At 37.2% G+C, this 17,623-nt stretch overlaps 1 protein-coding gene across 5 annotated transcripts in view; it reads left to right on the top strand.

Annotated features, from left to right (window-relative positions):
• The window catches only part of LOC128864563 (protein eyes shut), a 307,203-nt gene extending 291,173 nt beyond the window's left edge, over positions 1-16,030 (top strand). For all 5 annotated transcript variants that reach the window (XM_054104288.1, XM_054104287.1, XM_054104289.1 and 2 more), the window contains one exon: positions 13,285-16,030. In XM_054104288.1, coding sequence (XP_053960263.1) covers positions 13,285-13,475 — 191 coding nt within the window. In that variant the 3' untranslated portion in view covers positions 13,476-16,030. The remainder of the gene's footprint in view (positions 1-13,284) is intronic.
• The last annotated feature ends 1,593 nt before the right edge of the window (positions 16,031-17,623 follow it).

Consider the following 17,623-nt stretch of genomic DNA (forward strand, 5'->3'; position numbering starts at 1 on the left):
TTATAATTTTGAGGTTGTAAAAGACTTCGTGTATTTAGGAACCAGCATTAACACCGATAACAATGTCAGCCTTGAAATCCAACGTAGAATCTCTCTTGCCAACAAGTGCTACTTTGGACTAAGTAGGCAATTGAGCAGTAAAGTCCTCTCTCGACGAACAAAACTAACACTCTACAAGACTCTCATCATGCCCGTCCTAACGTATGGCGCAGAAGCTTGGACGATGACAACATCCGATGAAGCGACGCTTGGAGTGTTCGAGAGAAAGATTCTGCGTAAGATTTTTGGACCTTTGCACGTTGGCAATGGCGAATATCGTAGACGATGGAACGATGAGCTGTATGAGCTTTACGACGACATAGACATAGCGCAGCGAATAAAGATCCAGCGGCTTCGTTGGCTGGGTCATGTCGTCCGAATGGATACAAACGCTCCGGCTTTGAAAGTATTCGATGCGGTACCAGCTGGTGGTAGCAGAGGAAGAGGAAGGCCTCCTCTGCGTTGGAAAGATCAGGTGGAGAAGGACTTGGCTTCACTTGGTGTGTCCAATTGGCGCCGGTTAGCACGAGAGAGAAACGACTGGCGCGCTTTGTTAATCTCGGCCAAAATCGCGTAAGCGGTTATCGCGCCAATTAAGAAGAAGAGAATCTGCTAATGATTCCTAACGGCGAGAATTTGGCTGGAATGATTTAACTCAAAGCGCTCGATAAGACAATGTTCAGAAAATAAATCCCACGATAGTTGGCGCAGATTGCAGTATCAGCCTTCTTATGTATTGCGCAATCAATCAACCTTATGCGGTTTCAGAGCTGATAAATCAAGTGTTGATTAATTATTTTAAATATGACGACTGTCGTAAAAGAAGCTGCGATAACTGAATTGAGTATTGGATCAAAACTAATAGACTAAGTAACACGACGCTGACCAATACGAGCAGCTCCGTCAGAACTTGGAAAGATCTCTCCCAGCCGTTTCACACCAAACATGGTTTCCCACAAAGAGACTCCCTATTGTGTCACTTTCGAGAAGCGGAACTCAATAACTCAGACACTATTTTTCATAAAAGCATACAATTCCTAGCGTATGCCAATAATGGTGATATCATCGGTCTAAGAAATCTGCCTTTTCTAAGCCGAACAAAGAAGTGAAATGGATGGGTTTGGTGGATGAGGGTATGGGTTATAATTATGAAGTAATATGAGACGTCGTTTATTTGAGAATTAGGATTAACCAACAACAAATCCAACGTAGTATCTATATTGCCAAAAGTTCTAATTTGGGCTGAGAAATATAACACAGGTCTGCAAAAAAATGGGTTCGGAATGTTCTATAAAAGTGTAGTGTCATTTTCGAAGTAATTTTTTGCGTAGAATCCGAATCCGGGGTTTAAATTGCTCTATCACGTCAGGATTTTGAGATATCCTAACTTAAAAGTGCAAACAACGCTGTTTTTGCCCATTTTTGAGGTTATGTAACTACGAAGATTTTGCTCTTCATAAAAAAGTAGACGTTGAGTTTGCTCAAATACCTTATTTTTTCACTGAGATATCGCATTTTGAAGTCTCCATGTTTGTTTTTTGTGCGACTATGTAATCGACTGTATCACGTCTCATGTTATCTCAATGGATTTTCGAATATCGAAAAATTCACAAACTTGGAAACTTCAAAAAATTTTCGAAAATGCTAAAATCCACTTATCTCGAAAAAAGGATCAGCTAGGATTTTAATTCAAGCGGATTTTTAATGTACTATTAATGGACAACAAATCGTCGCTTTCAGTTTTTATTGGCATTTTAGGTCAACCTGTTTCTACTTCAGGCGAAGTGCGTAGGGTAGATGATTACGAGACTTAGCGGGCATTGAAGTGTTCAAGAAAACGATTATGCGATGTATGAGCTTTATGGCCACATAGAGATAGTGCAATGAAGGTGGTTAGGTCATATGAATGGTTGCATAGGATCCAGCCCTGAGAGTATTTGATACGGTAACTGCTAAAGGTAGCAGAAAAAGAAAGGTCCTCGTTGGAAAGATCAAATGGAAAAGGACTTAAAAAGGGCATTCCATCAAATGGAAACAGTTTGAATCCATGTGATCTGTTCAACTTGAACAAAAATGGCTTAGGTGGGTTCTGTGACGATCAAAATAAAAAAGAAGGTGTAACTCCATTCAGAAACTTTGGCCTCAACAAATAAAACATCACACGCAACCGTAAGAATGAGAGTCCCCCATCAAGATCTCAGTTCATTAGCTTATGAAGTGGTTTTGACTTGTCAATTGAAGATCCTTTTCACCTGGGCCGCAGGGTTAATAAACAAGGTTCTCGCACCAGCAGATCCGGAATATGCCTCCGCAAAGGGAGAAACCGTAATGCGGGTTTAAGGTTTTGACACCACTGGCATTTTCTTTCAAAAATGCTGCTGGGAATGATATTTGTGTGTGCAGTGAGCACTACAGGGTCATAATTTCAGACCTTTTGTGGGCTGGCATTGACGGCATGAGCTTGGACAATGTTTAAGTTAATCGTGCATGATATTCTCCGCCCTTGTAAATAAACAACATCTCTCAAAGGGCTCATGAATTGATAAATTCAAAGCGTATACTGCGCGCATACGAGATCTGTACTTACAGAGACATCGGAAAGGGAGATACTGGAAATTCGTTTTTGATGTTTCATTCGCGTTCACACGGGAAAAATTATTTTCGGCAGCATTCGTTGCTTTTGACGTTCACTTCTTTAAGTTGGACAATACGAATAAGAAGGGCAATCTGTAATCTGTGTCGCCAGTACGAGAAACGAAACCCCCTTCCCCGTCCATCCTTCTTCCATGAACAAAATGTTTTCCATGCAACTGTTTCCCTGTGTAAATGGGGACTATGCCTTGCATTACGCTCATCTCCAGAAGAACTGTACTCTTTCGAATCGCAATGATCAATACGTTTCAAGGCAATAATTTCCAATCAAGGCAATAATTTCCAATCAATGATATCACTCAACAACAGACTAATTTTTAATTGGATTTTGGTAAAAAAGATTGTTTATATATTTTTTAGAGTTCCTTATTTTAGATTACCCTTAATATGCATATATCGGGTGTTTTTTTAGCTGCTTGAGAACTATCGATATCGATAACTATGGTGTGATAGCTGAGAATAGCAAACAATGTTGACATTTATGTTCAGTAAGGTTTAGTTGGTTGGTTGGTTGGTTAGAGGGGTGATTCATCCAGAATCCAACTAGCGCTTCCGCACCATTTTGTTGCCACATCCTCGTTACCAAATTGTTTAACAGTTATTTGCAGCAGGACTATATCCAGTCTGTGCGGTTTAGGAACCTTATTAGGTTGTTGACGTCTAAGCCAGACAGTTGCTCGAGACTCTCGAACAGCGGTTTGCCCAGAGTTAACATTCTGTCCTTCCATAGGGCAGGGCATTCACAGAGGAAATGGAAGATTGTTTCCTTTTTCTGCGGTTGTTTACAACTATAACAGTATGTGTTGTGAGGGATGCTCATTTTGGCGGCTTGTTCTCCGATAGACCAGAAGCCAGTTATGACTGCCGTAAGTCTACAGGTGTCCCGTCGTTTCATGTTTATTAATGTTGACAATTGCTTGAGGTTGTAAGTGGGCCATAACGTTCTGCTGATTTTGCATTTCGTCTGGTCTCTCCATCTACAATCTGCAATTCGAAGGTATTTTAGGGAAATTGCATTGCAGTGAATACTGGTACTGCAAGAGCGCTATTCATGGCAGATCCCCCTCTTGCCAGTTCATCTGCTTTTTCGTTAACTTCTATGTTCCGGTGTCCCAGGACCCAAATTAAGGTTACTCTATGGTTTTCACTCAAGTTGGTGGGGCTATTCCTACTTTGCTCCACCACTTTAGAGGTTGTTATAGTCGCGTCCAGCGCCTGGGTTGCAGCTTGGCTATCCGAAAGAATAGCGATGTTGCCCTTAAAAGAGAAATCTGCGATTAGTAACCTACAGGCTTCCCCAATTGCTAGTACTTCCGCTTGGAAGACGCTGCTGGTATTAGGGAGACGCACAGATTTTTCAATTCCAAGTCTATGAGGATATATACCAGCCCCAACACCACAATCCATTTTACTGCCATCTGTAAAGACTGTGGTATCGAAGTTGTTTAGAGAGAATCCCTTATTCCATTCTTTTTTAGATGGAAAGAGTGTGGCAAAATTCCTATTGAACGTTACCATCGGGACGATGTAGTCAGTCCTCACCGATGTTTGATTTGAAAAAACAAAAATAAATAAATAAATCTGGTCGCGGAACTCATAGAGCACTGGCGGTATCTTCGGCCTTTATTCCTTTCTAAATGAGGAAGAAACCGCCGTTATGGTGAATGGCCAGCCATGCTGACTGAATTTTTGGTACCAAAAACATCGACAACATTTGCTTCCAACAAGACGGCGCAACTTGCCATAACAACAAATTTATTGAAACATTCGAGCCTCCATTGACGTCATACGGTCTGATTTATTGGAAAAAGTTGTCAAAAATTGGACTGAACGATTGAACTACGTAACTCTTAGCCACCGCGGACATATGCCGGATTTCATATACAAAAAAATTCATATCAACAATATTTCTATATTTTATATTATCATTTTAAATGCTCCAGCTCTTAAAAAAATACCCTATACATATTAATCAATATTAGTACTCAAGTGTTATTGACTTTTTTTGCAACTTCTTGTCGGATAAATTTATCTGTCAACCATCAAATCTATTGCTGCAGAAATATGTGCCTAGAAACAAATCCATCAAATCTGCTACTCTTTTGTTCAGATACATTCACCATTAACAAATAAAACAATAATCGCCGCTGCCAACACAAATGAGGCTAACTAACTCTTACCTCTTCGAGCGCAGGTGACAAAAATTCCGACACGCGCAATGCAACTTTAACTTTACGAGACAGCGAAATATTCGAAAAGTTAGAAAGTTGCCATTAATATTCAAATCTTCTTTGTTTGATGATTCGCTTGGCGATTTAAGTGTTTATTCACGTAAAACTCTCAGTGATGTTGTTAACAGCCTTTCAATGCAATTTTTTATGCGTTTTTCGTCTGCGCCTTTCCCACCTGTGTTGGCTTTGTTTATTTATTTGTCACAAAAATGCCTATAAACCGGCGTTCGATCGGTCGATCAACGACTTTACTAAGCAAAACAAAAACAAACAAAAAATCAATCAACAGCAGCCGCTTGGCGAAATTCCCATTGCAAATAACACACCGTTCGGCGACCCACAACACAGGCAGGCGGATTCGCACATTCACTTGCCTTGCACTTTTTACTCCCTTCACTACACTACACCACACGCCGCTGCTGCGTTTGCCTGCACCGCAATCACTTTAGCAATCCGCATAAACCACTTTTTTAATTTTGCTTTGTTGTTGTTGCTCTAGGTATTGCATTTCACTAAGTCAGGTTTTAATTAGGGCCACTTGCTTTTTATTATAACTTTTTTTATATATGTATATCTTTTTTAAATTTATTTTTCACTTAATTTGCTCACTTTTTGCGAAGCTATATAACTTTTTAATTATCATTATTATTATTTTTTTGTTGTTGTTCTGCCTTAATGGTGTCTGCACAAAGTTCATTCATTTGCAACGCGGCCTAACTGGGCTCATCACCACCAGCAAGCAATTACAATTTCTTCATCACACCAGACCAAACGTGCGACACTGCGTTACTACCACACTGCGACACCAACCGCACTAACGTACTAACCCAACCAACTTTGGCCAACTTTGCGATCTGCACTGTTTCTTGAACTTTTCATTCTACGTTTTCATGTTTTCTTTGTTAGCACTTCCACCGCAAGCCGCTCACGATCGCCTACCGCACACACATCTCGCACTCTCTGCTTGGCAAATAAAGTGGCGATTGTTTGTGAGCGCGTCGATGGTGTACTCGTCGAATTAAGCGTTCGTTTGCGTTGTTTTTCATTCTTTTGTTAACGCTTTTTTATAATCGCCATAGCAAATGTAACTTTGCACACACACATATACATACATATGTAGGCACATATAAGTCTGCTTATAATCTCAGCATACATACATACAAGCACATGCATGCACACTTTAGCCAGAGTCTGTAAACAAAATGCTCTCAAATAAATTCTTTCACTTCTTTGCCAATTTGCAAGCTGTCTAACTTAATACCCGTCCATCTTGTGCTCCATGCTAGTCATATTTTCAATTGTCAACTTTATCCCACCTTTGGTACGTGTAAATCCCATAGTTTACTTTTTTGTTGATTTTTGTTCGCGCTATTCTACATACACATGGCATGACACAGAATTCGTGGCAAAAGGTGAGCGACTCACAACAGTCGTCTACTCACACACGTCCATACTTGAACTGGCGTATGCATGAGAACATACATAGATACCTACAGACAGGTATTCTGGAAAGTAAACATATCGACATAAATATATATTTTAGCGCTCTCGCAGACTCAGTCTGTCGGTCAGAGGCAAACAGCTGTGCGGCGATCAGTTGTTTAAACAGGTAACATTCAACTATGTATTTACTGTGGCTCAAACTCGAATATTGTTGAATTGTTGAAAAATCAATACTGCATCATTTTGGGTTGGTGTCTTGGATAAGTTGTACTCGCACGTGAAGACGAGGGTTGCCTTTTATATTTTCGCTCAATATTGAAAACACAGTAAAATAATAATGAAAATGGCTTTATTGTTCTTCAAAATATTCTGCTTGGAAGTCAGTGCACTTTTGCATTCTCTTGAACCAATTTTCAAAGCACTTTTGTTACGTAAAAGTAGAAACCTCTAAATCGAGCTGTTTAATAGCTTCGATAGCTTCTTCGAGCCTTGGAAAACGTTGACCTCGATGTTTATTTTTGATGTTCGGGAACAAAATGTAATAATTAAGAGCCAAATCAGGGTTGTAAGGTGAATTCATGGGTATTCTATTGTATATTTTTAGTGGTCAAAGACTCTCAAACAACTATCTTGTGTGAGAAGATACCTGAGAGCCTGCATTGCTTGGTGAAGGCTAATTCGGTTCGATTCGGTTGATTTTTTTTTAATTATACGGAAGCTTCTGGCAAGCAAATGGTTACGTACAACTCAGAATTTACTATTTTAAGTATGGTATCTCTACTGGCGGCCACCGTAGCCGAATGGGTTGGTGCGTGATTACCATTCGGAATTCACAGACAAAACGTCGGTTCGAATCTCGGTGAAAACACCAAAATGAAGGAAAACATTTTTCTAATAGCGGTCGCCCCTCGACAGGCAATGGCAAACCTCCAAGTGTATTTCTGCCATGAAAAAGCTCCTCATAAAAATATCTGCCGTTCGGAGTCGGCTTGAAACTGTAGGTCCCTCCATTTGTGGAACAACATTAAGATGCACACCACAAATAGGAGGAGGAGCTCGGCCAAACACCCAAAAAGGGTGTACGCGCCAATTATATATATATACTATATATATATATATATATATATCTACTGGTACATTCGCGATCAAATTTTTCAAAAAAATTGGCGACCATTTGCTTTGAAGTGCTTCTTCCTCGAACATCTTTTATTAAAGCACGTCTGGGAACACCCATACCTTCAGTCGATGTTTTGTTTCCAGCTCACACACATAGATCCAAGCCAGGTTGGTTTCTATCTTTAATAAATTGTAATATTTTAGTACGAGAGGACCAAATATTAAAATAATTATATTTTGAATAATAGAATATTATTAATATAAGTAAACTATTTTGGCAGATTAGTGCAATAAATTTAGAATTTATTTATGTAGATTACACTACAAATAGTACTTGATTTTCATTACCTATTAAGATATCACATACGTGCTTTGAACGACTACAGCTTAAGGGGTTATATAAGTTGTGAGCCCGAAAAAATGGACTATTATCATACTTTTTTTTTAAATATGTTTTACAACTTTTATTCAAATGAGGCATATATCATACTGAAGGGTAACACTCGAAGAAAACATTTTGGTGTTTTTATTTTAAAAAATGTTATTATTTATTGTTGATATCGCCCCTCCCCCGAAACGCCGTTTTTTAGAAGAGGCTTGCGGTGATCACGGTAGCGCATGAGCAGCTCAACTGAAATCAAAAAAATTATGTGATTATTGTAGAAAAATGTTTTTTAGTGAATCTGACCGGTTTATTTACCCAAAAAAAAATTTTCTCGATATGAAAACTGCTTTGCATAAAAAAAAACGATTTTTGAGGGGTTGGAATTAAAAAAAAAAATTAATTCCAGCGAACTATGCAAATATTTATAAAAAGTGAACCGATCAGATTCACGAGGTTGTAACTTCGAATAATTAAAAAAAAGTTTATGCAAATCGGTGAAAAGGTTTTTGATAAATAATGATCACCACGACGTTAATTTTCAAAAAACACGACTTCGAGATAATCGCATCCAAAGTTTTGCGTGCACTTCATTTATGGATAAGGTCGCGCGCTTCCACGGTCTGTAACTTTCGTTCTAGTGCTCCGATTTTTATGATTTTTTGAATTTATATTCTTAAGATGATGTACTTTTGGAATATGCCACAAAAAATTTTCGTTTTTTAGTCCAACACAAGGAATATAACCCCTTAATTTTATCAACATATCTTTGCACCAATCGACACGAGACCTTTTTTTGGATAATTGTCAAATTATACGGTATGCCACGAGAACAAATCTTCATGCAATATTGAATGTCTGCTTATCCCACTAATGCCCAAGCATGCCTCTATACGTACATGACGTTCTTGCGTTATCAGTTGATGCGCAGCGTCCATTGTTTCTAACACAACAACGGTTTTTGGACGGCCTTCGAATTCATTATGCAAGGATCGACGTTGTATTTTGTATAATTGTACAAGCGTTTCACAGTGGTTAAGTGTGGTGCTTAATCGCCAAAAGTCGAAATAAGTTGATCAATGTACTCGATAATCCACGTTGAAAATCGTAAGAAATCATTGCGCGAAAATTTGCATCTTTTATGCGAGATGAATTTTTTAACTCACTGAAAAAAGAACTAATAAAACTCCTAAGTGAAAACATATCGCGTTTTGTGACTTTATGTTAAAAAATATAAAAGTTTTTTATAAAAAACATCGAATTACAGTTCATCGCATGTTGATAATATTGCAATATAAAACTCAACTCCTGTAATCCAAAACGTTACGTAAAACTTAGTACGTTTTCAGTTAACTGTTTGATTATTAGTTTAGTCGCCTTCAAAGTAATACCCCAACGGCAAAAAAAACCTTATATTTCTTATATTTCATTTTCCCAAATAGCCGGGGAACTCGATTTTCGACTTTCAGCTCATGGAATAATTCGTGTTGGATCTCTTCTATGGGATCGAAATAATATGAAATGATACTAAGTTAGCGTCAGTAAGTTAAATTCATTTTTGAGAATCTATTCCAGTTAAGCATTTAAAAGTGTTAAAAAAGCGCATCAAAAAAGGTATAATATAAGTTAATTAAAAAAATAACGTACTATATTGCCGTATTCAATTGCCAACATGCCATAACTTCGGTTCGAAACGGTCTCCTCGAAGTGGTCTATTCGTTTATGAACAGCAAGGAGTCAAACGGAGCCAAATCAGGTGTATACGGTCGTTGTGGAGCTACAACTGCTTAAAGTATTGCTCGATTACTGGCTGTCCGCAAACAGGTTTGTCACGCTATTTTCAATAATAACAAATCTTAGCAAGAGAGAAAACACAGAGGCTCCTTATTGTTGCAGTTTTCTCAAATATTTTATAGCAATTTGCTTTGCACTTAATTTTTCCCAAAAATGGAAGAAAGGCAACAGTGTTCAACGAAGATTGCCCGTTTAGGTTTGAGAATGGATAAAAACTCGGTTCTACCAAATTTCCAATTAACTTTAAAATAAAGTTAGAAAGAATTACTTGATAATGCAATGATTCCTTTGTATCTTAAGTTCAATACTTCGTGTAGCACACCTTTCGCTACACTGAAGTGCATTTATTCCTGATGTCATATTGTTGATTGAGCTTTGACAATTATCTGCTCTGTTTTGCCGTAGTTTATATAGAACGTGAGAAATATTCTCGTTTGTTGGCAAAGGTTTCTTAAGCACGCCCCATACGTACTTTATAGAGTTCAGCTCCGAGTGCCACAGTTCGAGTCAAGTATCTTTTATTGAAACCACGTGTATTTGTGGTCCTGAGGCACAAGCATATCTACCTGTTCTAAAGTGGAATGTCATAACTGCGAAACCTCCCAAAGATTTTGTGGTTAAAATTTTTTTGTTTGCAGGTATTTTTGCCTCAATTCTGTAGCATTTGGCGATTCCATTACAATTAATACAACATCACAGCTGCAGCGATCCAACTCGAAACTTCACAGCAATTCATTCAGAGCATTCCAGATAAATACTCAGCTATACTGTGCCACACCCACTGACACTCATCTGAAATAAATCTATTAAAAACCGGCCAGGATATCGAAACCTTATTTCAATCCCTTATATCATTTTCTCGCAGTTTCGGACAGTTTTACTGCACTTCTCTAAAATAAGGTTATTATTTTCTATAAGATGCTAAAATACAGGAAAAAAGGAATGTGCAGTGCCATCGAAATTAATTTAGGGTGGCCTGGGAGAGCCCAAAACCACTCTTAAAATGTAGGTGTATATTTTATGTGTTTTAGTACCTGACTGACAGTTATTCTTGTTGTAACACCATAAACATTCCCAATAATGTTTTAGAAGTGCTGCTGAAAAGAACAGTTGTAGGATGGATGTAAATCTGGTCGTTTCTGTAACGTCAGACTGTCGTCGTGGGAACTGATTATCAATATAGTACAGTAGTAGATGCTAGTGCAACGACGAGTCGAAATCAGGATAGAAAAGCTGGAATTACTTAACGCAGCCAGAAGACCTAGGGAGACTAGTTAGGGGTTTGGCTAAAAAAACATGAGTTAGCAAGACTCCTCACCTGTTCACAACGCAAACGTGGCTTGACTATCCAACAACCTCGCCTGCCACTCGCTGTCAGATTTATGACCACCTTCAAGCCTGGAATGCAGTGCCCACAACTTCTACGTTTGAGACGTAGTTGAAGCAAACGTTAACGTAAAACCCCATTACACTAAGGATGCTCTGAAGACCACCATCAAAGAAACGATAAACGCAAAAGAAAAATTTACGCATTCCAGTTATTTTTGACTACATATCCAATAAAATATATTAACATTTGCTAGCGCCCCGGCTGGGCGCAAAATTCTAAAACAAATAGATTCCATTGGGATCGATTCCTGGCTTTAAGCTCTGTTTGCGGCCGTGTCAGCGAATCATCAGCTGTCGTGCATTTATCGTACAGGCTTCGCCTCCAATATCCTTTGGATCGACCTCTACGGCGTGAGTCTTGTTGATTTCAGTCTAAGGGCATTCTGATAGTGTCAATCTGCATCTCCAAACCCCACGTTCGTGTGGGTACCCTTTGATACTATATTACTCGCGGGTTTAAATTCTAGTTTTTATATTTGTAGCACGAAAAACTTGGAAAACATTTATAAGTTACAAGTCTAAGGAAGATCTGGTGAGCTCCTCGGGTAAGATGGCCAGATACCCAACGTGAGACCGCTTCTAACCTAGAGAGCATACGCCTTTTGCAGCCAGCCGCTCGATCCCAGACAAACAAGACAAACTTCGGGAAGCCTTTAATTGTACAGGGCCCGGCACTCAAAGATACACGAGCATCAACTGTCTGTTAGTTGGCTAAATGACAGTCCAGAGTATTGTTTACAAGCGCGCGGAAGCATTTTGCCGAAAGTAAACGCAAAAAAAAATCAAACTTAATAGTATGATTGCATTATATTTGGCTGGAAAATCACAACCAGCGATTGTTCGTGAGCTCGAGCAACTTATAGTAAATAAAGTTTTTGTTTATCGCACCATTACTCCATTGATACTGGTGGCATCGGGAAACGTCATGGAGGTGGTCATCAAAAGGCTGCAACGTCACGTGAAATGATTCAAAAATTGAAGATGCGACTTGAGCGAAATCCCCAACGAAGTGCCAATAAAATGGCGAAAGAACTGAAATTATCTGACCTGTAGGATACGCCGGATGCTGAAAAATTATCTCAAAGTCAAGCCTTACAAGATCCAAAAGGCGCATAATCTCACACCAAAGCAGCAATAAGTCAGACTTGAGAAAGCAAAGGAGTTGCTTCGCTTGGCCGAAAGCGGTCAATTTTCGAACATTGTGTTTTCTGAGGAGAAAATTTTTTCAAATTGAGCAATTCGTAAACTCCCAAAACGATAGGGTTTATTTGACCGACCGTTCATACGAGAATTTGAGTCATCGATTGGCCACCAGGAGGCAACACCCACCACATTTAATGATTTTGGCCGCTGTAACCGCAGATAGACGCTCTCCAATCGTTTTTATCGAGCCTGACGTCAACGTCAATGCGAAATATTAATGGGAATGTGTCCTGGAGGTTGCTTTCAAGCCATATGCAGACAAGCATTTCAGTGGCAGACCATAGACGTTTCAGCAGGACTCGGCACCGTCTCACAAAGCTCAAGTGTACCAAAGATGGCTAAAAAACAACGTTCCATACTTCATAACGTCCACACAATGGCTCTCAAATTCACCAGACGCGAATCCGATGGATTATTCCCTTTGGACTATTTTGTAGAGCAACGTCCGAACTAAAAGATTCACCAGTCTCGAGGCGCTGAAAAAAGTCATTGTCCGCGAGTGGATCAAAATACATGCAAGTCACATTCGGGCAGCTTGCGTTTCGTTTCTGGACCGTCTCGAGGCCATAGACAGGGCAAAAAGTGGTCATAACGAGCAAAAGTAAATTGAGTCTTAAATTTTTATTATTTTCACACATTTTTTACTTTGAATTGAATAAAACTAATTTTCCAAACTAAATTGATGGCCTTTTTAATTGGTTACACTTTGAGTGCCGGACCCTGTATATGTCAAAGTCAAAAAATTAGATCCACAGACCTGTTTTTTTTACAATATATTTTTTGTGGCTGTGATATTTCTATTCAGCTTTCACCCGGCGCTATACCTAGGCACATATTTTCCATAACTTGACGGAGGATGAACGATATTAGCTGATATGAAATGTGAAATAAAATTTATACTTAATTGTGTTCGAAGATGGAAATATACATTTTTTTCCATTTTCTACCCCTTCTGGAAACGAAAATAAATCTAACTAAACGAACAAATTTACTTCTTCTTACTTCTTCCTACTTTTCTTCCTCTCCCCTCTACAGGTGGCTTCCCCAACCAAGAGCTGGTGAGTGAACGCACACTCGGCCGTTTCAACGAACCATTCAAAGGCTGTTTGCAGGATATACAATTCGGCGCTGAACCCAATGCGGTCATTACTGACTTTTCGCCATACAAAGGTGAGAATATTGGCTCATGTGATCTGCATGGAGACGAACCGATGGTTGTTGTATAGGAACGGAAAGAGCAATGGTAGTCAAAAAAAGAAACAACAAAATAACGATCTCCGATAATAACTAAGCTTAGCAACAAACGGCGAGAATAATAACAACAACACGGTAAAGCAAATTGGACGCCATTTTATATTTGGAGATTTTAAGTTGAGTGGAGAAATAAGGGAAAACTGATGTTGCAGTTTAAAAAGAACAAAAACAGAACATGGTCTTACAAAATTATACTACAACAAAAGACGAAAGCAAATAAACAATAAAACAAAAGTAATAAAAGTGAGTTAAAAAAAAATTAAAATAAAAAACTAAAAAAATAATATTTAAAAATATAAGAAAATTAAAAAATAATTTTGTAAATTTTATAAAAACAAAGCGAAGCGATGAAATTGAAATGAAATTTTAAACCTTTTAGATTGTAAAAACAAGCAAGCAGACATATTTGGAAATTAAATTTAGTAGACGAGGCATCATAATACAATACATACATATATAGGAGTAGAAGAAAAAGAAGAAAAAATTAGTTACACAGTAAAAAAAATTTTACAAAACGAGTTGCTATAGACTTTCCTCTCTCATACATGCATATATTTAGTGATATACAAACATACATGTGTACTCGTGGTTAATCAACAGACGATTGTTGAATAAAAAAACGAAAAAAAACAAAAGTTGCAAAAGTGGAAGCAGGACGCTAAGAAGTAGCAGAAATATTTTGAAGATAAAAAATAATAATTATATTTATATAAAAATAAAACTGAAAATGAAAAAGAAAATAAAAGTACTGCTAATTGGTTAAATAGTTATGCGTATTTTTTCGCTAAACGAATTGTTTGATATTAAATTTTATGTTGTTGAATTTGTGCCTATTGTATTTAAACTCATAGTTATGTGTAATTTGTGCCGACTCTTTTAAATTTATTTAATAATGACATTGTGCGAGTTCAAAAATTTGCTCAAAGATTTCGATTTGGTGGGCGATCTGACCTAATTGCGAACTTCTAAATCCACTGGCGTTCTCAATTTTGTTAGATTTGATGCAGATTTCGAGAGAATAATAAATATTTGAATTTTTTCTTGGGGCTGCTGAGAACTCATTTACGTTATAATTTTAATTGGCCGTACATTTTAAATTTAAATTAAATTTCTTCTTTTTTTATCAAATTTATTTCAATTTGAAATTTTATTTATTTATTTTTGTAAATAACTCCACAATTTTAAAGCTATTCTACTAAAAGTTTACACAGTACTGCTCTTTTTTTCTAACATAACCTCAGTTATTTCTGGAAATCATTTAAATTAAATCACTTTAACATTCCATATAATATAAGATTATTTTTAAATGAGCTCTCAGCAACCCTAAGGAATTTTCAAATAGCGTTATCTCGAAAACTGTAGTCAATCTGACAAAACGGAGAACACCATTGAATTCATAAAGCCGCAAATAAGAACGATCGACTATCAAATCAAAACCTTTGCCCCACAAATAGTTTAAAATCACACCACAGTGTTATTACATACATATATAACTACATGCATATGTGTATGTAGTGTAGAGAATTTCGAAACGCTCACCACTCGTGAACCGATCAACTGCCCCCTCTTCTGCCATTAAATTTATAAGTGTTATTGCTATTGAATTAGTCCGAACATTGCATTTGTTTTAGCTTTCTTAGTATATCTATTCTATCTACATACACACACATACATACATATCTCCTTAAATCAATTTGCTGCCGCCCCTTTTTTTAAACTACTAGTAAATTTACTTACTCGCTACTCTTGCATCCACAAAATCTAATATGAAGCCATTTTGTTGCCTTGTAGTAGTTTTTATTGAATTTAATCAAGCAAATATTAAAAAAAGACAAAAAAAACAACAAAAAACTAAATCAAAAATATTTAGCATAGAAATGCGTCACATGCTGCTGACTCCAATTTAATTAGCCTATTCTATTCCGCAAAATGTTTACTTATTAACTATTTATTATAAATAATTATACATGCATACATACATACTTATGATCGAGTACTCACCACACACGAGTATTGAGAGAAAAGTAAATAAACAATAAAACAGTAAACCAAAATTCAGCAAAATTATAACTACCATAAAGAAGTTTAATAGATTGCATTGAAAAAAAAATTTTTTAAAGCGAAAATTGTATTTGAAAAATGCAAAAGATTGATAAGAGTACATAAACACATACAAACATGTGTACGTTTACATATATAGAAATAAATACAGAAGTAAAAACGTTGCATATAAAAACTTATACAACTTAAAAAAAGGAACTCGAATTGAAATACTAGTAAGAAATTGAAAATAACTAATAATTATAAATACAAAACAAAAAATACAAATCGATACGTTGGCAGTTGTAAACATATGTTTGATTACGAACAACAAACAAAAAATTGTTCTTCTATTAAAGAAAACCAAAACCAAAAAAACACAACTATTCAATTAATAAAAATTGTAATCACAAAAGTTTATTTCGGAAGGGAACTTCATAGAATTATTATTTAAATAAAACGGTTAATAAAAAATTTCCAAAAATCATTCCTTATAATTTTTTCTTTAATGGCAAAGTTTGGTGAAAGTGGATGAAAATGGTAAGTTTTTATTATATGGCACTTATCACTTTTTCGGTGAGTTTTTGTATTATTGGACCCTGTACTCGAAGTGTAACCAATTAAAAAGGCCATAAATTTAGTTTAGGAAATTACTTTTATTCAATTCAAAGTAAGAAATGTGTGAAAATAATGCAAAATAAAGACACAATTTACTTTTGCTCTATACGACCATCTTTTGCCTTGACTATGGCCTTGAGACGGTCCAGAAACGAATCGCAAGCTGCCTGAATGTGACTTGCAGGTATTTTGGCCTACTCGTGGACAATGGCTTTTCGAGACTGGTGAATATTTTAGTTCGAGCCTTCCGCTTCAAAATGGCCCAAAGAGAATAGTCTAAAGGATTCGCGTCTGGTGAATTTGAAAGCCATTGTGTGGTCGTTATGAAGTTCGAAACGTTGTTTTATAGCCATTCTAGATTCACTCCAACTTTTTGAGACAATACCTTGGTGCCAGGCTCGATGAAAACGAATGGAGAGCACCCATCTGCGGTTATAGCGGCCCAAGCTATTACCTGTGGCGGGTGTTGCCTCCTGGTGGCCAATCGATGACTCAGATTCTCGGATGAACGGTCGGTCAAATAAACCCTATCGTTTTGGGAGTTTACGAATTACTCAATTTGACAACTTTTCTCGTCAGAAAACAGAATGTTCGGAAATTGACCGCTTTCGGCCAAGCGAAGCAACTCCTTCACTCTCTCAAGTCTGACTTGTTGCTGCTTTGGAGTGAGATCATGCGCCTTTTGGATCTTGTAAGACTTGACTTGACGATGATGTAATTTTTCATTATGCGACGTATGCTACGGTCAGATATTTTCAGTTCTTTCGCCATTTGATTGGCACTTCGTCGAGGATTTCGCTCAAGTCGCTTCTTCACTTTTTAAACCATTTCACGTGACGTTGCAGTCTTTTGATGACCAACTCTTAGCTACTTTTCATTCTAGGCTAGCGATATAAGAAAGTTACGTATAAGAAAGAAATGGTTATTAGAATATTTTCTCCTGCACCAGATGGAGTTTTCATAAAAGAAAGAAATGTGTTAAGGGAATGGTATGCGGGAAATTTCTGGCTTTCTTTTCATGAACTAAATCTTGATCACCGCGGCAGTGGCTCAAATTGGAAATTATTTTTTTTTTCTGGGCTCCAATGCCACAGAGGGTTAGTTTTCCACAAAAACATTATTTTGTAGATACCCAAGTCAAACTGCGAATTAGATCAGTCCAAGATAATGATATTTCTACTTTCGGGTCACCTATGTTTTGTACATTTTGAATATGAGCCGAATCGGAGGGTTTTCCAATAAGAGGTGTTATTTTGGTATTCAAAGAAAAATGCTATTTTTTAATATAAATGATCGGATGTTTATTTCATTATATAGAGAAAGGTATGCCGTTAATAGTGGAAAATAACATCAAATGACTGCCACGACCACGCTTACAGAGCAATATCCTTTTCATGAAATTTTCCATAAACGACTTGCAAAGTGACTGCCCTATGTCCTCGATAGCCGCACGAGTTCCATC

Source organism: Anastrepha ludens, chromosome 5 (assembly GCF_028408465.1).
Source record: "Anastrepha ludens isolate Willacy chromosome 5, idAnaLude1.1, whole genome shotgun sequence".
Lineage (NCBI taxonomy): Eukaryota > Metazoa > Arthropoda > Insecta > Diptera > Tephritidae > Anastrepha > Anastrepha ludens.